Consider the following 20,260-nt stretch of genomic DNA (forward strand, 5'->3'; position numbering starts at 1 on the left):
GTCCGTTGGGTTTATGAGGGGGCAATTAAGGAAGACATCCTCTTCTGCAAATCACTGGAAACCAGGACAACATGAATTTGATATATATATATATATTTTTTTTTTACCCCAATTGGTAGTAGTTACAGTCTTGTCTCATCGCTGCAACTCCCGTAAGGACTCGGTAGAGGCAAAGGTCGAGAGCCACACGTCCTCCGAAACACAACCACACTGCTTCTTGACACAATGCACAGCCAACCCGGAAGCCAGACTCACCAATGTGTTACACCGTACACCTGGATACCTGGTAAGCGTGCACTGTGCCCGGCCCGCCAGCTTTGTGACATCAAACGGACTTTGGTGGTCAAGCTGTGTTGGTATCTGTACTGATGGCGCAAAAGCCATGACAGGAAGACATAGTGGAGTGTTAACGTGCGTGCAAGCAATTGCTCTCGACGCCACCTGGGTACACTGCAGCATCCACACACTGCAGCATCCACCGAGAGGCTCTTGCTGCCAAGGGAATGCCTGACAGCTTGAAAGACGTTTTGGACACTACAGTGAAAATGGTTAACTTTGTTAAAGCAAGGCCCCTGAACTATTGTGTATTTTCTGCACTATGCAATGATATGGGCAGCGACCATGTAACGCTTTTACAACATACGCTGGTTATCAAGGGGCAAAGTATTGACACGTTTTTTTAATAGAGAGACGAGCTTAAAGTTGTCTTTACTGACCATAATATTCACTTTTCTCACACGACTGGCCTATCTGGGTGATTTTTCTAGCCTGAATGATCTGAGTCTAGGATTACAGGGACTCTCCTCAACTATATTCAATATGCGGGACAAAATTGAGGCTATGATTAAGAAGTTGGAGCTCTTCTCTGTCTGCATTAACAAGGACAACACACAGGTCTTTCATCATTGTATGATTTTTTGTGTGTAGATGAACTCAAGCTTACGGACAATGTCAAATGTGATATAGTGAAGCACCTGAGTGAGCTGGGTGCGCAATTACGCAGGTTCTTTCCCGAAACGGACGACACAAACAACTGGATTCGTTATCCCTTTCACACCCTGCCTCCACTCCCCTTACCAATATCTGAACACTAGAGCCTCATCGAAATTACAACAAGCGGTTCTGTGAAAATGTAATTTAATCAGAAGCCACTGACAGATTTCTGGATAGGGCTGCGCTCAGAGCTTCTTGCCTTGGCAAATCGTGCTGTAAGGACACTGATGCCCTTTGCAACCACATACCTATGTGAGAGTGGATTCTCGGCCTTCACTAGCATGAAAACTAAATACAGGCACAGACTATGTGTGGAAAATGATTTAAGACTAAGACTTTCTCCAATACAACCAAACATTGCAGTTATGTACATCCTTTCTAGCACCCCCTTCTCATTAACCTGTGGTGAATTATTCACAATTTTTGATGAACAAATAAGGTTTTATATGTAAGATGGCTCAATAAAGAGCAAAATCATTGATTATTATTATATTATTATTTGTGCCCTGTTCCTATAAGAGCTCTTTGTCACTTCCCAAGAGCTGGGTTGTGACAAAAACTGTATCTTATAGTGTGTGTTATAGTGTGTTATAGTGTGTGTGTGTGTGTATGTGTGTGTGTATGTGTGTTATAGTGTGTGTGTGTGTGTGGCAGGTTTACATGACTGCAAAATAAAACAACATTTGAGAGTGTGCTGACCCTGATGCTAGTGGGGGTACACAGCTGGAGGTTGAATATTTGAAGGGGTACGGGACTATACAAAGTTTGGGAACTACTGCTCTAGAACACTTCATATCTGCTAGTGAACTATGGGTATAGCTTTGCCCATTCAATGTTTTAGTGTCAAGTGTAAAGTGTGTGCACCAACCTTGGTCTCGATGTCTGTTAGCAGCAGGTTCCCATCCCGCACCTCCAGGACCATGTCCTGCCCCCACACCCTACCCATCCCATCCAGTATATTCAGCCTCTCAACACAGTCATTCACATCACACACCTCCCCACCATCCAGGTCACAGGTGAACAGATGCTGGAGAACAGACACAGGGTTTATATAAGCATATGATATCACAGAAATAGCTCAGTATCTATTGTGATCAAAGGCAGACCATTATCATGGCTAGATGATGAGCATAGTAAAATCATATTGGATAAACCAAAACAATACCTCTACTCTGTAATGGAATTTGTCCATAATCTTGGTGATAGAGTCTGCATACTCCTTCCTCTGCACTGATGGGATACATGGAATGATTAACCCGTTATGCATGGTTGCTTTTCACAAAACAATCTATAATAAACAATGCTTTAGGTAATCAGTTTCAATTTCTCAAGGTCAATAGTCAATGTTAATGGTCATGTTTTCTCTTTACTTACTATATATTGACTTGGCACTTGGTCTGGACAGATTTGATATCTGTGATGACCGATCATCCACTGAATAGCCACTGCCAGAAGAGAATTGAGAGAAAAGCATATATAGATTCAATTTCAGAGGCAGAATATACAAGAGTTAAGAAGAGAAAGAAACATAAATGGGTTATAGCCACAATGCAAGCACACAAGAGAACACCTACTTGGACTGGATGGACTGGACAGATCCTGTGTAACTGCTAGAGTCAAAGCCATAGGGACTGTTAGTCCTGTACATCCTTAAACACCTTGTTCACACAACTGTAACACAAGGAGACATCGAGACAGTAAAGACACGAGAACACCAGCACAACCTCAACCACAAGAGCGTAATACAACTACTGCTGCAATTGCAACTGATACTTAATTCCACCTTATTGGCTACTGATAGAGTAACATAAATCACTCACCTGTGATTGTTGTTATTGTCATGACTATATTCATTTGATTTGATACATGATGTGCTATGAATGAGTAACATCAGACTCCAGAGCTGAGCTGAACCACGAGGACAAACCTTTAGTCGTCACACCTCATAAACCCTAGTGTTAATCATTCATTATGTTATTACAGGCAGTACAGCGCACTGTATGTATAGCCTAAAGACCATGTTTAGACATTTACAGTATATTAGTTGTGTACTATTGCAATAGATCCCAAAGAAAACAACAACTTGAAACCAGAAACCTCAAAGCTCTGTGAACTTCTGTGATATCTTAATTTATATGATTGAGATGTGCAACCACACATGAACAGTGCAAACAACAAATCTTAATTACATTCTCCATCCACCCTATTAGTTGAAACGAAAGCAACACAAGCGGCTGAAAATGTTGATATTGTTTGAAGTAAAGTCAAACATTGATCCGTTAAGCATTAATAAATGACAGAAGACGGTTTATCATGGTTTATTATGAGTTAGCTATGGATTTGACACCTAGCAACACATCATATTTTTATCATCAAATCCCAACGCTAATTAGGGCTAGCTATGTACATAGTTTCAAGATAAGTCAGCTTACAGCAGGTTAAGGGGGCCTATATGTTGTATAATTAAGCATTTGAGATACTCATACACTAACTCAGCTATATTAAAAAATGGTTTAAATCAACACTGGACTCATTAGCTGATCAAACTCTCACCAGGAAAAACACTGAAAAGAAACACAGGACAACCTATGGTTTATAGATGTTACAGGTACCTTACCTGTTGTATCCGCCAATGTATTTTCTGTGTTATTTGTTGTGGATAAGTGTATTTGTCTCTTCTACTTCAAAGCCGATACCACTCATATTTCAGGCCTGGGTTTGTATTGCGGAACAAATACTTCCAAGATTTAGTTCCACATAAAAGACAAGGGCAAAGTCCAGAGTCAAGAGCACATTGATCCAATAGAGGGACAGCACTCAATAAGGTGTTACTGTTGAGACAAATTCCTTATGGGAGAAAATGCCAGAAATGCTCCACGTTGGGAATATCTATGCCTATTGTAAAAATCTCTCTCCCTCTCCCCTATGTAGGACATCGTTCAACTCTCTGAGTATCTACAGGTGTGTAATCCTGCTCTGCTGACTCCTTAGATTGCTGCAAGTGCTTCTATATTGGAATCTGTAATGATAATACATATAATTGAGACATGCCATTCAGTCAGAAACTTACTTGTATTATGGTGCATCTCTTTCCATAGGAGGCTCTGCGGCGAGAGGATTCTCTGAAACAGAAGCTGTCTCTACTGCAGCACACCACCTCTACTCTACTGCTCTCACATGACAATGTCTGGAAGGTTAGGACCTGGATCTCTTATACACTGATGTGATTACTCTATTTCTATATCATACTCTGTTTCATGAAGTGACTGCCTTGAAGTTGACAGTAGGTTGGTGTAGTGTGTCATAGATGTTGACACAGGAGTGAAAATTAATTCCTGTCCCGTCTTGTATTGTATCTCGTTTAAACTCGGCTCCAGGGCAATGGTTGTCGGTGTGCCTGGTATTCATGACGGCATCCCTACAGAGCAAAGGTCTGTCAGGGAGGGATCCTTGACTAGCCCATGCAGACTCCTGTAAATCACTCCTGTGTCAACAAGTTGTGAGTATGATAGCAGTTAACAGACTATTTTAGAGTCAGTTGGGAATAAAATGGAGATATGTAATGTGGTTCAAAGTTTATACATCTTCTAAACATATACCGTGTGGCACACTATAAGCTTTGGCTTATCACTAACCACAGTACCCCTACATTCTGCAGGCCTTCAACTGTCCCACACCACTCTATAGTAGCTCAAAATGTATGTTTCCTACATGTCACTTCTCTGATGGTTTGCCCATGTGTGACGACAGTGTGAGGATGCAATGTGGGTGTCATGATAGTGGAACAGAAGTGTGAACATGAGCAGTGTGGTTTCTCTCATTTCCTGTTCTGAGAGTGAGTATGTGACAGTTACTGAATTCAAAGACAACAGAGGAGGAGAAACGATAGAGGAGACATCAGGCTGCTGGGTTCTTTGAACATTTTCAGGTTTGTTTTTGCTACTCACACTCACAAGGTTTAATCCGTGGAGAGATGTGTGGTTTTGGTCTTCTCTTGACCTATGGTGTGTTGTGAGTGATCTGTCTCAGCTTTGTGTCAGCAGCCTTCTCATACATTGAGATGGCAACCTACAGCTAGTTGTTGCTTAAGGTGAAGCAGAACTCATATACATAAAGTAGAACTTCATACCACAGGTGTTTGAATGTCAGGCTCAATTTCCTTCATTCAATTGATACTGAAAGTCATGCTTGCTGTCCTCATTTCTCTAGAGTCAAAGCTGAATGCACTGCATCCTGTTTTGACACACCCATAACCAATCATGCTTTCTTTAAGAATCTGATGGAAGGATACTGTCTTATTCTGAATCCTGCAGTTGAAGTTCATCCACCAAAATGGAGATCCAAAAAGACCTCAGGATGAGACGACCTCAGATGGAGAGTTACGACCAAAAGCTGGAACAACGGGCAGCAAAACATGAGTTCTTGAGAGATCGCAACAATGTGACGACATGTCGCAGCCCAGGACACAAGCTGGAGGCAGACTGGAAGAGTGAGATGCAGCAGAAAAGACAGATAGAGTTCCAGAGAAGGAGACAGATTGTCCAGGCTGCCACTCATCAGGCTGATGAAAAGCAGTCAAACAAGGAGACCAAAGTCACGATGAGGACCAACAGGCAGAGAGTGCCTCTCATACACAGACAGTCCCTCATATCAGCAGAGGATCTGGGGATCACCTGGCCAGACGTACACTCCATCGGGAAGGTAAGCACATAACACAGGGTGGCAGGTAGCCTAGCAGTTAGGAGCATTTGGCCAGTAACCGAAAGGTTTTAGGTTTGAATCCCAGAGCCGACTAGGTGAAAAATCTGTCGATATGCTCCTTCCTGTGGGTCGCTGTAGATAAGAGCATCTGCTAAATGACAACATTTTTAAATGTAATACACATTACCTGCGTGACATTATTTTATAATATGTATCTTAATACACAAATACTAGAATATTCCGTTTGGTCAAACACAAAATGAGTGTCACAGACGCAAAACTGTTTCACCAGGCGACATGGATCACCTCACCACCACTGCATGGGGCAGGAGGGAAAAACAAAATAGGGCAGCTCCACTCTGACGTCTCACAGATATTCCCTCAAACACCACAGCAGCCCTCACTGAGGAAGAGTATGGATATCAGAGATAAAGGTAAAATTGGACTCACTGGGGATCCTTATTTTTTAATTGATTGAGGTTGGACACCCATGGCTGTACTGTCAATCATCAAACTTGAATTTCAACATACTTATTAAGTTTGAACACTGAGTTTGTTGGTGAATTTCATGATCTTCCTCTGTCCTTCTTAGTAGTTAAACAGGACCAGAGTGGCCTAGTAATGTTAACCAGACAGCTCCAACAAAGGAATGCCTGCTGTCAGACAGAGTAAGTACAGTAAGCTACTGACCTCAACATGAAGACACTGATCTGTTTAACTGTTTTATCTCTGTCATGTATTGCATGTATAACACTTTGACCTCTGACCCCCCACTCATTTCCTGTCATTCACAGGCATGGCTATAGCACTGTGAAGGAGACAGTAAGTAACTCCAATGTACTGCATCTCTGTAATGTTTTTGGGTAGATTCTAATTCAAATGTGAGACACAGCAATGAATCACAGTTCTCATCTACACAATCGTTCATCATTCTGACAAGAGGCCGCATTCCCATAAAGTTATGAAGAAGGCATCACTATCAGTTGTGTTGCATAGAAACATAGAGATAGATGTTATGATATTTGAACTATCATGGGTGCGACATACATAGTCAACCACCCATTATAACTACATATATGATGTCCTTCCTTGCTCCACGTTGGGAATATCTTTTATGCCTATTGTGAAAAATCTCTCTCCCTCTCCCCTATGTAGGACATTGTTCAACTCTCTGAGTATCTACAGGTGTGTAATCCTGCTCTGCTGACTCCTTAGATTGCTGCAAGTGCTTCTATATTGGAATCTGTAATGATAATACATATAATTGAGACATGCCATTCAGTCAGAAACTTACTTGTATTATGGTGCATCTCTTTCCATAGGAGGCTCTGCGGCGAGAGGATTCTCTGAAACAGAAGCTGTCTCTACTGCAGCACACCACCTCTACTCTACTGCTCTCACATGACAATGTTTGGAAGGTTAGGACCTGGATCTCTTATACACTGATGCGATTACTCTATTTCTATATCATACTCTGTTTCATGAAGTGACTGCCTTGAAGTTGACAGTAGGTTGGTGTGGTGTGTCATAGATGTTGACACAGGAGTGAAAATTAATTCCTGTCCCGTCTTGTATTTTTCCCCTGTGCTGCACTGATCCTGCAACAGTTCTATAACTCCTGAACTTTGCTGTCCCTTCCCGTTAAAAATCACTCCCATTCTGTGCTCATTTTTGCACCCAGAAATATAGGCTATTGTGTTTGTTTACTAACTATTCAAAATAATGTCAGTAACATGTGATATGTTAACTTGGCTATTTTAGTTAAATGCACTGATTGTTGGCCTAAAATGCTCTGGATAAGAACATATTCTAAATTACCTAAATGTTTATCGATCAAAAAGGTTGAAGGATGAGGACAGAGACCCCAGCAGGACGGTCTGCACATAACAGCACCGGCATAAATCTGTAGCCTACAGTTGAGCACTGCGCACATATGAACATTAACAACACATTAAAATGTATAACATGGACACTAAACAAATGATAATAACCCGTGTGGCAGTAGTGCATAGGTCAATCTATTTTTATTTCACTCTTCACCTCAGATGGCACGGGATTAGTTAAATATGTGAACAATTGGCCTTGACTGGAAAGTGAGTAGAGCAGCTATGCAGCTTCAGGTCGCTTTCCACTCTCCAGTTGGTAGCGTATTTGATTAAACCGCAGCATTTTTTACAAGCCACGTATACTGAAGCGAGGTGCGAGAGTGAACCGACTGAAGAAAATGCTGAATTACATTTTTGTATTGATTTGTACTTTTATTGACACGCTTTACAGCGTGATTGAAATGTAGCGGAGACTGCATTCACGTTAAACGCTGCACATGTCGGCTCAATCTGAAATTACCGTTACATTTCTATCGCGGAAGCGTTACAGATTGAATAGAGCCCTAAATTAGGTAATAGGCTACCGTGTTCGTCTCAGTGATCTGGTTGAAGACTGACTGTGGTGAAAGACTGACTGTGGTTTCAGAGTCGAGTTCACAGCGTTTCCACCCTCATTCTACTGGAGACTACCCTGCATCCTGTCAATGAGAAGTTGAAAAAGAAACATACAGAGAAAAAAGAAAGGGCCTAATAGCCATTTGCCATCTACCATTTCCTATCCCCTTTACATCTCATATTTCTCTACCCTCACAGGTCTGTTGCAAAGAGGACAAGATGAAGGGAAAGATTGGGGCACTAGAGTCACAGCTGAAGATCTGTGTGCAGGTGTGTTCAGGCACAATGTCTGTACCTACACTACCATTCAAACGTTTGGAGTCACTTAGCAATGTCCTTGTTTTTAAAATACTTTTTTTTGTCCATTAAAATACCATACAATTGATCAGAAATACAGTGTAGACATTGTTAATGTTGTAAATGACTATTGTAGCTGGAAATGGATTATCTACATAGGCGTACAGAGGCCCATTATCAGCAATCATCACTCCTGACAAATGTCCTCTGACAAATCAACTGTAAATTTCGGTGTTCCTCAAGGTTCCGTTTTGGGACCACTATTGTTTTCACTATATATTTTACCTCTTGGGGATGTTATTCGAAAACATAATGTTAACTTTCACTGCTATGCGGATTACACACAGCTGTACATTTCAATGAAACATGGTGAAGCCCCAAAATTGCCCTTGCTAGAAGCATGTGTTTCAGACATAAGGAAGTGGATGGCTGCAAACTTTCTACTTTTAAACTCGGACAAAACAGAGATGCTTGTTCTAGGTCCCAAGAAACAAAGAGATCTTCTGTTGAATCTGACAATTAATCTTAATGGTTGTACAGTCGTCTCAAATAAAACTGTGAAGGACCTCGGCGTTACTCTGGACCCTGATCTCTCTTTTGAAGAACATATCAAGACCATTTCAAGGACAGCTTTTTTTCATCTACGTAACATTGCAAAAATCAGAAACTTTCTGTCCAAAAATGATGCAGAAAAATTAATCCATGCTTTTGTCACTTCTAGGTTAGACTACTGCAATGCTCTACTTTCCGGCTACCCTGATAAAGCACTAAATAAACTTCAGTTAGTACTAAATACGGCTGCTCGAATTCTGACTAGAACCAAAAAATTTGATCATATTACTCCAGTGCTAGCCTCTCTACACTGGCTTCCTGTCAAAGCAAGGGCTGATTTCAAGGTTTTACTGCTAACCTACAAAGCATTACATGGGCTTGCTCCTACCTATCTCTCTGATTTGGTCCTGCCGTACATACCTACACGTACGCTACGGTCACAAGACGCAGGCCTCCTAATTGTCCCTAGAATTTCTAAGCAAACAGCTGGAGGCAGGGCTTTCTCCTATAGAGCTCCATTTTTATGGAACGGTCTGCCTACCCATGTCAGAGACGCAAACTCGGTCTCAACCTTTAAGTCCTTACTGAAGACTTATCTCTTCAGTGGGTCATATGATTGAGTGTAGTCTGGCCCAGGAGTGGGAAGGTGAACGGAAAGGCTCTGGAGCAACGAACCGCCCTTGCTGTCTCTGCCTGGCCGGTTCCCCTCTTCCCACTGGGATTCTCTGCCTCTAACCCTATTACAGGAGCTGAGTCACTGGCTTACTGGGGCTCTCTCTTGCCGTCCCTGGAAGGGGTGCGTCACCTGAGTGGGTTGATTCACTGATGTGGTCATCCTGTCTGGGATGGCGCCCCCTTGGGTTGTGCCATGGCGGAGTTCTTTGTGGGCTATACTCAGCCTTGTCTCAGGATGGTAAGTTGGTGGTTGAAGATATCCCTCTAGTGGTGTGGGGGCTGTGCTTTGGCAAAGTGGGTGGGGTTATATCCTTCCTGTTTGGCCCTGTCTGGGGTGTCCTCGGATGGGGCCACAGTGTCTCCTGACCCCTCCTGTCTCAGCCTCCAGTATTTATGCTGCAGTAGTTAATGTGTCGGGGGGCTAGGGTCAGTTTGTTATATCTGGAGTACCTCTCCTGTCCTATTCGGTGTCCTGTGTGAATCTAAGTGTGCGTTCTCTAATTCTCTCTTTCGCGCTCTCTCTCTCTCTCTCTCTCTCTCTCTCTCTCTCTCTCGGGGGACCTGAGCCCTAGGACCATGCCCCAGGACTACCTGACATGATGACTCCTTGCTGTCCCCAGTCCACCTGGCCGTGCTGCTGCTCCAGTTTCAACTGTTCTGCCTTATTATTATACGACCATGCTGGTCATTTATGAACATTTGAACATCTTGGCCATGTTCTGTTATAATCTCCACCCGGCACAGCCAGAAGAGGACTGGCCACCCCACATAGCCTGGTTCCTCTCTAGGTTTCTTCCTAGGTTTTGGCCTTTCTAGGGAGTTTTTCCTAGCCACCGTGCTTCTACACCTGCATTGCTTGCTGTTTGGGGTTTTAGGCTGGGTTTCTGTACAGCACTTTGAGATATCAGCTGATGTACGAAGGGCTATATAAATAAATTTGATTTGATCCTGTGTTCCAATGGCAAGTTGTGTTAGCTAATCCAAGTTTATCATTTTAAAGGGTTAATTGATCATTAGAAAACCCCTTTTGCAATTATGTTATGTACTTGTCCTCTTGCTCAGTTGTGCACCGAGGCCTCCCACTCCTCTTTCTATTCTGGTTAGAGCAGTTTGCACTGTTCTGTGAAGGGAGTAGAACACAGCGTTGTATGAGATCTTTAGTTTGTTGGCAATGTCTCACATGGAATAGCGTTCATTTCTCAGAACAAGAATAGACGGCAACTTTCATAAGAAAGTTATTTGTTTCTGGCCATTTTGAGCCTGTAATCGAACCCACAATTGCTGATACTCCAAATACTCAACCAGTCTAAAGAAGGCCAGTTTTATTGCTTCTTTAATCAGAAAAACAGTTTTCAGCTGTGCTAACATAATTGCAAAAATGGTTTTCTAATGATCAATTAGCCCTTTAAAATGATAAACTTGGATTAGCTGATACAACGTGCCATTGGAACACAGGAGTGATGGTTCATGATATTGGGCCTCTGTACGCCTATGTAGATATTCCATTAAACATCAGCCGTTTCAAGATACAATGGTCATTTACAACATTAACAATGTCTACACTGCATTTCTGATCAATTTTATGTTATTTTAATGGACATTTCTTTCAAAAATAAGGACATTTCTAAGTGACCCCAAACTTTTGAACGGTAGTGTATGTAACTTACAGTATGAATGTACATACAAAATCGCCACCAGGCTGAAACACCAAAGAGCAATCATTATTCTCCTCTTCCTCAGAGGCTGTCCAGGGATGGAGCCAAGAAGCTGCTGCTACAGTCGGAGCAGCAGAGGCAGGAGCTGGAGGAGATGGCCGTGGCCTCACTCCAGAGGGTCACTGACCAAAAAAACAAGGCCCAGGACAGAGCTCACAGCCTGGAAGTAAGGGGTCAGACAGGGCTGCAATCTGGATAATGCATAATAGCACTGTGTTCAATTGGTATTTTCCTATTACAGTCAATTATTAATTTAATTCATGTAATTGATTTGCGAAATATGAGATTATTTAGTTTCAAATTAATATGAAGGGATGTCACAGGAGTGTCACTGTGTGTGTACTTTGTGTGTCCAACAGATGGCACTGCAGACTGCCCAGGTTGAGTCATCACAGTGCCGAGAGCGCTATGAAGAGGAGAGGAGGAAATGCACCCAGCTGAGGACGTCTCTGGTGCAGAACATAGACCATATAAACCTATTACAGAGCCAACTAGAGGTATGCACGCATGCACACTCACTCTATATTTTACGAGAGTGAAATAATATATGCTTTAAATAGCATCATGTATCCCCCTGTGCATGCAGAAAGTGATGGGACAGGATGCAACTCTGGAGAGTCAGCTGCTGCAGCACCGACACACTGAGGCTGAGCTCCACCTCAAGATCAACCTCCTAGAGGACAACCTCCACACCTGCAGGACACAACTAGAGACATGGAGACAGCAAGACACCATGAAACAGCAGGAGATTGTCAGAGGACAGCAACAGGACTCCATAGGTATAGTACCGTCGTGGCTAAAAGTTGAGAATGACACAAATACTAATTTTCACAGTCTGCTGCCTCAGTTTGTATGATGGCAATTTGAATATACTCCAGAATGTTATGAAGAGTGATCAGATGAATTGCAATTAATTGCAAAGTCCCTCTTTGCCATGCAAATGAACTGAATCCCCCAAAAACATTTCCACTGCATTTCAGCCCTGCCACAAAAGGACCAGCTGACATGTCAGTGATTCTCTCGTTAACACAGGTGTGAGTGTTGATGAGGACAAGGCTGGAGATCACTCTGTCATGCTGATTGAGTTCAAATAACAGACTGGAAGCTTCAAAAGGAGGGCGGTGCTTGGAATCATTGTTCTTCCTCTGTCAACCATGGTTACCTGCAAGGAAACACCTGCTGTCATCATTTCTTTGCACAAAAAGTGCTTCACAGGCAAGGATATTGCTGCCAGTAAGATTGCACCTAAATAAACCATTTATCGGATCATCAAGAACATCAAGGAGAGCGGTTCAATTGTTGTGAAGAAGGCTTCAAGACACCCAAGAAAGTCCAGTAAGCGCCAGGACCGTCTCCTAAAGTTGATTCAGCTGCGGGATCGGGGCACCACCAGTGCAGAGCTTGCTCAGGAATGGCAGCAGGCAGGTGTGAGTGCAGCTGCACGCAAAGTGAGGTGAGGACTTTGAGGATGGCCTGGTGTCAAGAAGGGCAGCAAAGAAGCCACTTCTCTCCAGGAAAAACAGAGACAGACTGATATTCTGCAAAAGGTACAGGGATTGGACTGCTGAGGACTGGGGTAAAGTCATTTTCTCTGATAAATCCCCACTCCAATTGTTTGGGGCCTCTGGAAAAAAGCTTGTCCGGTGAAGACAAGGTGACTGCTACCATCAGTCCTGTGTCATGCCAACAGTAAAGCATCCTGAGACCATTCATGTGTGGGGTTGCTTCTCAGCCAATGGATTGGGCTCACTCACAATTTTGCTTAAGAACACAGCCATGAATAAAGAATGGTACCAACACATCCTCCGAGAGCAACTTCTCCCAACCATCCAGGAACAGTTTGGTGACGAACAATGCTTTTTCCAGCATGATGGAGCACCTTGCCATAAGGCAAAAGTGATAACTAAGTGAACAAAACATCGATATTTTGGATCCATGGCCAGGAAACTCCCCAAACCTTAATCCCATTGAGAACTTCTGGTCAATCCTCAAGAGGCAGGCAGACAAACAAAACCCACAAATTCTGACAAACTCCAAGCATTGATTATGCAAGAATGGGCTGCCATCAGTCAGGATGTGGCCCAGACAGCATGCCAGGGCAGATTGCAGAGGTCTTGAAAAGGGTCAACACTGCAAACATGGACTCTTTGCATCAACTTCATGTAATTGTCAATAAAAGCCTTTGACACTTATGAAACACTTGTTACTATGGAATACTGAAGTATAATTACATCTGACAAAAATATCTAAAGACACTGAGGCAGCAGACTGTGAAAATTAATGTCATTCTCAAAACTTTTGGCCACAACTGTACATTATATATCCACTAGCAGATTTAAATAAAAGTTGGATTGCGTAAATTATTGTAGTGGGTCAAAGTTGTTTTAACTGCTATTTTGACCATGATATTTAGTCTGTAAATGTGTTGACATCAATAGAGCATTCATTGGATGAGCAGTTTCAGCCAGCCATGTCACACCCCAGCAACAAGAAACAAAGCATGATGGAAGCCAATGTCAAAAGGAGAGAGGTCAGAATTTGTCTACAATTCCTTTTCATCTTAGTCATGTCAAACCCAGAGCACAATCAATCACTTTCTGTCGCCAATGTCTTCATCCTGTACGTCTCCAACATTTTTATTAGCTCTGCTCGATTTTAATCCTATATTGAACTTGATACTGACAGAATCTTTCTTTTTCCACCAAGAGACGTTGTCATCCCTGGTTCATCCTGACCCTGTTCGTGGTAGTCATGATGGTGGCCATTTTGACATTGTTACTGGCCAATATCCCCACGACAAATCAGCTGTGGGACCTTTACCAAGTACTACAGGAACACACAGAGAAGTACCTCTATGACATTACCACAGCATTGCTATAGGCCCATATGACAAGACCTGGGAACTGATCAAACCTCTGAAGAACTTGCTCTAAAAGGTTTGGGAAATACAGTATGTTCTATGTATTTTTACATCACACTGGATACAATTTTTTTTTTGCCATCGTAAATATCTTTGCATCTTGAAGTCAATTTGTATTCATAACCATGCGTTATGGTTACTGCCTCTTGTTCATGCTTACTTGTGGTATTCGCTCAGTCAAATACATGTCCTCAGTATAGTTGACACATTTGCCACTTATAACTGGACAGTAAAACAGACATTTTAAATAACTGACCGCTTTGCTAATTTGACATTTTTATTTCAAAAAAAGGAAAATACAAATCATTAGAGGGAAAAAAGAGTTGAGATCCTTTCTAACATTAAGAGCACACCCCTTATACTATTTTCATAGGCCAAAACAAATAGATTAAATTCCATATAATGATAAGTGTAGGATATACATCTGGAAAATCATCAACATTTAAATGATTTTCTCTACTAGTATCTTTAAATGATCTTCACAAAAAACTAAGTTATAGTAAACTGTTCACATACCTAGCAAGACCAGTTAGAATCACATGAAGGAATGGATCTCAACAGTCATGGGCGGTAGGTAGTCTAGCAGTTAAGAGCGGGGAGCCAGTAACTGAAAGGTCGCTGGTTCAAATCCCGAGCAGAGTAGGTGAAAAATCTGTTGATGTGCCCTTGAGAAAGGAGCTTATCCCTAACTGCTCCTGTAAGTCGCTCTGGATAAGTGTCTGCTAAATGACTTAAAATGCAAATGTCACAATGCTACTTTTTCTTTATATTGTTTATAATAAACTGATAACTTAAAGTACATGTATCTATCACTTATTGATGAAAGTTCAACTAAATCTACTAAAATGCATTAGCACTCAAACAGGTAGCAAACATGAGATTGAGATCGTGTTTTATGAACAAGGACCAGGACAAAGCTGGATGATTATTCAGAAGTCACTGACTGTATTGTGTAACTGGCGACCAGGGTCATGTCTGTAACTCATTGACGATGTTCAATGTTGACTTGCAGCCTACAGGACTTTGACCCACAATGCTGCTCTAGTTCAAGGCCCTGGAGCTTACAACTGCAGACAGACTATCACCACACCATGTTTTACTGACTGCCACAGTAACAGTATAATTACAATGCCTGGTAGCAGCATTTACCACAATATATACACATGGACCAATGAACCCTATAATAGACCATAATAACAAAAGGGGGAAAAGAAGCTAAAGCAATGCGATTCCTCTCCCTATTCTGATGAACATGCCTCTATAAACATAAGTACTAGTTTGCTGATTATAGATCCCCTCTTGGACCAGCAGTAGAGAGGCAGCAGTGTCCAAACAGAGCTGTGTGTGAGAGAGACTGACTGGTCTGGTAGGGCCGTGGTGGACTAGGCTACTTCACTGGGCATGCAGGGCCGGGGACAGGTGCATGCCGGCTCCTGGGGCCAGAGCCTGAGGCCAGCCTTCCTGGCCCTGGTGGGTCTGCAGCAGGCGGTACAGCTGCTTGAGGTGGGTCACGATGTTGTCCTTGATGTCTGGGATGGAGATCTGCAGGCGCACGCTGCCGCTGTCGAAGGAGCGCATGCAGTCGCCTGAGAACATCTCAGTGATCATACGTGCTACCACTGGAATAATCTGGAGGGGAGCAGAGGGCCAAAAGACGTGGCAGTTACAGCTAAGGGACTCAACAAAACACATGCTTGAGGGTCAATTCAACATTTTAAAATAATGAAAAACAAATATTTAAATGAGTTTTCTATGAATCATTGCATCCTGATACAAAGACAGTCTCGCACCTGCACCATGATGAGCTTCTTCTCTTTGGGTCTGCTGTCAGGCCACTCCTCTCCGAAGCACAGGTTGATGTCAAACTGAGGAGGGCTGGCCGACTGGCCCCTCTGATGGGCTATCACATCTGCACACAAACCCATCACAATCATATCACATAGCAATTTAGTCTCACAGCACACATGCAATAACAGCTACAGTACATGCCACACTATCACAATACCGCATAAGGGCCCAGCCTAAAACACAAGAAAGATGTGTGAAGAGTCTATGCTAAGAGGATCGGAGTCACTGCTTACCACTGAGAAAGGACTCCAGACAGAACAGCTTGATCTTCCTCTGCCTCTCTATGAGGTTGGGTGCTTTGGGGTTGGGGGCGCAAGGGCCTGACCAGTACACCTTGCATTGGCAGAGGCGGATGGCATAGATGTCATGGCCGCTGATCTCCAGGACGAGGCCTCGGTCCATGACATCCAGCAGGCGGTTGGTGAAGACCCTCTGCGTGTCGTTGGCGATGTGCTCAGTAGAGGGGAACCTCAGCTGCTCCAGGCTGATAGGACCAAACAGCTCCTCCTGGTTGACCATGGGACCTAGGTCCCCGTAGAAAAGCCTACAGCCCTGGGGGTTACTGACCGTCATGGCTGGACACACCTCCTTACCACGGTACTGGAACTGCACCTCCAGGTCTGTCACTGAGGGAGAGACAACGAAACACATGAAGATAAAGAGAGTCACTCATTGGTTGTCTGTATGGACAAGATGCTGAAATACTGTATTCAGTCCTATATTTATCTAATGGAGGAGTTTGTGTAGTTGTGTTAGTGTTCTCACTAGGCAAGGAGCTGATCCACATCTCTGGGGAGGCGAACATCACGTCAGGCATGGGAGGGGGAGGCATGTCCAGTGTGGGAGGGGGTGCCATCTCCAGGGGCGAAGGCTGCATCTCCATATCCAAAGGCTCCTCTTTGGGCCACAGCTTAACTTCCTCTTTGGGCCACACTTCAACTGATGGGGGGCAGCTGGGGGGTTGGAGTGGCGATACAGACCCCGGTGGAGACCACATAAGAGCGGGGCTGGTGCCTGATTGGTTACAGAGAAACAAGGCATGATTAGTTGACATACCAAAAACCATACTGGGATATTGGAATCAAAACTGGGAGTAAGCCAAACAAAAGGGGGGCAGGGGGTTGTTCTTGGACCAGGCAAGTTGGAAAACATTATCTAGAGGCTAGATCTGGACTGTTATGTGGTCTAGGATAAATGTGGTAAAAATTAAGAATTAGTATTAGAGGGGGTCTCAAATAAATAGAGAGAGATATTTGACATGACTAACCGTTGGATTTTGGATATGGAGGGAGGGGCTCTGAGCCATCTGATTCATCTTCATCCCCATCATTTGGTGTCCAAGACCCAGGGTCTGAAGATCCTGAGGAGAGAGAGAAAAATGAGGAGGAGAGCAAGGGATGGCAAAAGTTTAAATACGTTTCAGAGCCGCTACCAAACCCAACAAGTGACTGTAAATAATCATATATCTACTATGGTTGTATAATTATTATATTTTTATGTCATCGATGACCAGTTACCTGGGTTACTGAGGGGCTGTGGGATGTCACAGATGTCGTAGATCTTCAGGGGGTTCATGGGGACTTCTTTGGTGCCGTCGTAGACAAGGTTGAACTCTCTGCTCTTGTTGAGGGCACAGCGGAGCTGAGCTTTCCACTTGGCAGGGTCAGGATCATCAATACCCTCCTGGAACTTTCCGGTCTCTAACGCCCAGGCCTGGTACAGGGGAGAGAGGAAGCAGATGAAGAATACATTCAGAGAATATAGTTAACATCAACCTTACTTCACTCACCGTTGATGCAGCCACAACCAATTCATCTGCCAACACATTAGCCCACATGTATCGTTTCACAAACTGTTACAGAGATGTGCTTTACTCACCTTAAAAATAGTGTTTTCTTCCTCGTGCTGGGGGGTGTGCCGTGTAGCGTGTTTCCAGGGGATCCTAAAGCGCTTATTGTCTCGGTCAATCCACACCAGGCCTGGGTAGAACCCACTGTCCACCTGGTCCACTAGCCAGGGCTTGAGCCGGACACGCCGCGGGGTCAACGCCATGCTTATTGTCTGGGGAGGGGGCCACAATGGGCAGGTTAGATATTTACTATCCATATGGTACACTTATGTGGACATCCTGACCAATATATCTCAAAACAGTTCTACTAGAAGCACTGTATCAGAAAAACTGTGCTGTAAGGGCATGACATAACACAACTTGTCTGAGGCGGGCACAAGATGACCAACATTACATGGCTACCAAGATTTCAAACATAGACTTGGGCCACTTTGAGAGGCAAACATTAAAATGTAGTGGCTTCGGGTCAGCCTACAGGTCAGTTTATTTCATTACTCTACTCAGACCTCAAAAAGCCCAGAATAACATGCAATTTCACTGATTTACAGCTGTTACTTAAAAGGTCCTCCCAAAAGTGCATATGGTTGGTCTTATGATGCTACTGCAGGACATGGTTGTTACACAGGTCAGTTGAGCATGGAACATAAATAAAGCAATGTCCAAAGTTAATACATTAATTCAAATGAATGAACCATAAGGTGGACTTCTTCCCAGCAAACAATCCATTAGGATAGACTACAGACTGTTGTAACATGTATGTTATGCCTCCAACCACTTGCTCGCACAGTAAATTCGAGCAACATACGAAAGACCAGTGGCTACTTTTTTTCACAAAGAAATTGTTAGTAATGATTTCAACTATTATTATTTTTTTTAATCAAGTTACGAACTTAAAACTATTTCATGGTTGCAAACAAACCAAATCTAGGAAACCGCTGTGAAACGTACCTGCTGTTGAACGTGACCAGGAAGTAGGATACTTAAGATCTGGGAGAAGGTAGAATCCCAAGCTTCAGGAAAATATTATTCTCCAAAACGTTGGAACTTCTATGTCCTTTGCAATCCAGGTAAACGTATAGATGACCCACGGATACTTCTTATCACGGGAAAACAATTCTGATAATGTCCGGAGCAGGCCGAGCAGTTTATGCCTTTTCCGCTTCCCTTAACGAAACTCAGGTAGAGCCTTGACGTCACATACATTTCATTCTGGCACACCGTTCCAGATTATGTCGCGTTCAAGTGCTAGTCAGAACAGAGAAACGTGGACATTTCCGACTTGATAACTGGTTGAACGTGGCACGTGTATAACTATAACCAGTTAGCAAATTGGACATGTCAGAGTTCGTAGATCCGATTAGGACTTGAATGTGGCACCACTTTCGGTGGAGCCTTATTGTGACCATGATGACTAAATGACTCACAATATTTGTCAGAATTGTGTTACCATATGATCTGTAAATCGCTATATGGGTTTGTTGTTTTCAAAAGTTCAAAAGCCATTTGAAATAAGCAGTTTGGAGTTTGTTGTTATTTATTTAAGCAATAAGGCCCGATTAGGTGTGATATATGGCCAATGGTTTTCTTAAGCACCAAGCAACGGCAACGTGGAGTGCCTGTATACAGCCATTAGTCGTGGTATATTGGTCATATACCACAATCCCCCGAGGTGCCTTATTGCTATTATAAACTGGTTACAAACGTAATTAGAACAGTACAAATATTTTTGGGGGTCATACCCATGATATACATTCTGATATACCACAGCTTTCACTCAATCAGCATTCAGGGCTCAAACCAACCAGTTTATAATTAAGCAATAAGGTACGAGGGGTGTGGCATATGGACAATATAACATGGCTAAGGGCTGAATTTGTTTTTTTTGGGGGGTCATACTGGTGGTATATGGTCTGATATACCACAGCAATCAGCATTCAGGGCTGGATCCACCAGGATTATAATTTCATTTAGCACACACCATGTGCCTTTTACGTATTTACACTGACAGTGAGGGGGTTCGATACATCTCGCCTGGGCACCAATGTAGGTGTGTTTTGCAAAGGCTGTAGTTGATTGCATTCGATTCGGAACTGGGCTGTGAGCCAGGTACCCTGTTCAAAGCCCACGGTGAAGTCGTCTCAAAACAAAAGTGAGATAATTAAGCACATGCAAAAGTGATTGCTTTGGATGAAAACACTATCTACATTCCCAATGAAAAATGTTATTTTATGGAAAGTAATGTTGTAAATGTCTGGATGATGCACCATGC

The 20,260-nt window shown here is 43.0% G+C and overlaps 3 protein-coding genes across 12 annotated transcripts in view; 1 reads left to right on the top strand and 2 right to left on the bottom strand.

Annotated features, from left to right (window-relative positions):
- The window catches only part of LOC112254583 (epidermal growth factor receptor kinase substrate 8), a 15,658-nt gene extending 8,639 nt beyond the window's left edge, over positions 1–7,019 (bottom strand). The window contains exons 1-6 of one of the 6 annotated variants that reach the window (XM_042324466.1): positions 6,989–7,019; positions 3,611–3,705; positions 2,568–2,664; positions 2,368–2,438; positions 2,159–2,223; positions 1,862–2,020 (exon numbers count right to left, since the gene is read on the bottom strand). In XM_042324466.1, the coding sequence (XP_042180400.1) occupies positions 1,862–2,020; positions 2,159–2,223; positions 2,368–2,438; positions 2,568–2,641 (369 nt within the window). In that variant the 5' untranslated portion in view covers positions 2,642–2,664; positions 3,611–3,705; positions 6,989–7,019. Of the gene's footprint in view, positions 1–1,861; positions 2,021–2,158; positions 2,224–2,367; positions 2,439–2,567; positions 2,665–3,610; positions 3,731–4,063; positions 4,401–6,988 lie in introns of those variants that run through there. The other 5 variants (XM_042324468.1, XM_042324464.1, XM_042324463.1 and 2 more) reach the window with 5 other exon arrangements.
- Positions 4,765–15,095, top strand: LOC112254580 (TRAF3-interacting JNK-activating modulator). 5 transcript variants are annotated; one of them, XM_024427283.2, is made up of 13 exons: positions 4,765–4,921; positions 5,307–5,694; positions 5,987–6,128; positions 6,287–6,362; positions 6,489–6,516; positions 6,850–6,879; positions 7,017–7,112; positions 8,334–8,405; positions 11,400–11,540; positions 11,734–11,871; positions 11,961–12,153; positions 13,813–13,904; positions 14,081–15,095. In XM_024427283.2, the coding sequence occupies exons 2-13, from the start codon at positions 5,326–5,328 to the stop codon at positions 14,252–14,254; spliced, it is 1,551 nt and encodes a 516-aa protein (XP_024283051.1). In that variant the 5' UTR covers positions 4,765–4,921; positions 5,307–5,325; the 3' UTR covers positions 14,255–15,095. The 5 variants fall into 5 exon arrangements, with proteins under 5 accessions (XP_024283051.1, XP_024283054.1, XP_042180404.1 ...); XM_024427286.2 differs by having other exon boundaries at positions 6,290–6,362; XM_024427284.2 differs by having other exon boundaries at positions 4,804–4,921; positions 5,267–5,694.
- Positions 14,558–19,189, bottom strand: LOC112254581 (interferon regulatory factor 6). The gene is made up of 8 exons (XM_024427287.2): positions 18,940–19,189; positions 18,021–18,203; positions 17,660–17,855; positions 17,410–17,502; positions 16,908–17,156; positions 16,376–16,768; positions 16,085–16,203; positions 14,558–15,923 (listed from the first exon to the last, which is right to left on the bottom strand). Exons 2-8 carry the CDS (start codon positions 18,192–18,194, stop codon positions 15,687–15,689), a joined length of 1,461 nt encoding a protein of 486 aa, XP_024283055.1. The 5' UTR covers positions 18,195–18,203; positions 18,940–19,189; the 3' UTR covers positions 14,558–15,686.
- Positions 19,190–20,260: the final 1,071 nt, after the last annotated feature.

The sequence above is a fragment of the Oncorhynchus tshawytscha genome, linkage group LG07 (genome assembly GCF_018296145.1).
Source record: "Oncorhynchus tshawytscha isolate Ot180627B linkage group LG07, Otsh_v2.0, whole genome shotgun sequence".
NCBI classification, from domain to species: Eukaryota; Metazoa; Chordata; class Actinopteri; order Salmoniformes; family Salmonidae; genus Oncorhynchus; species Oncorhynchus tshawytscha.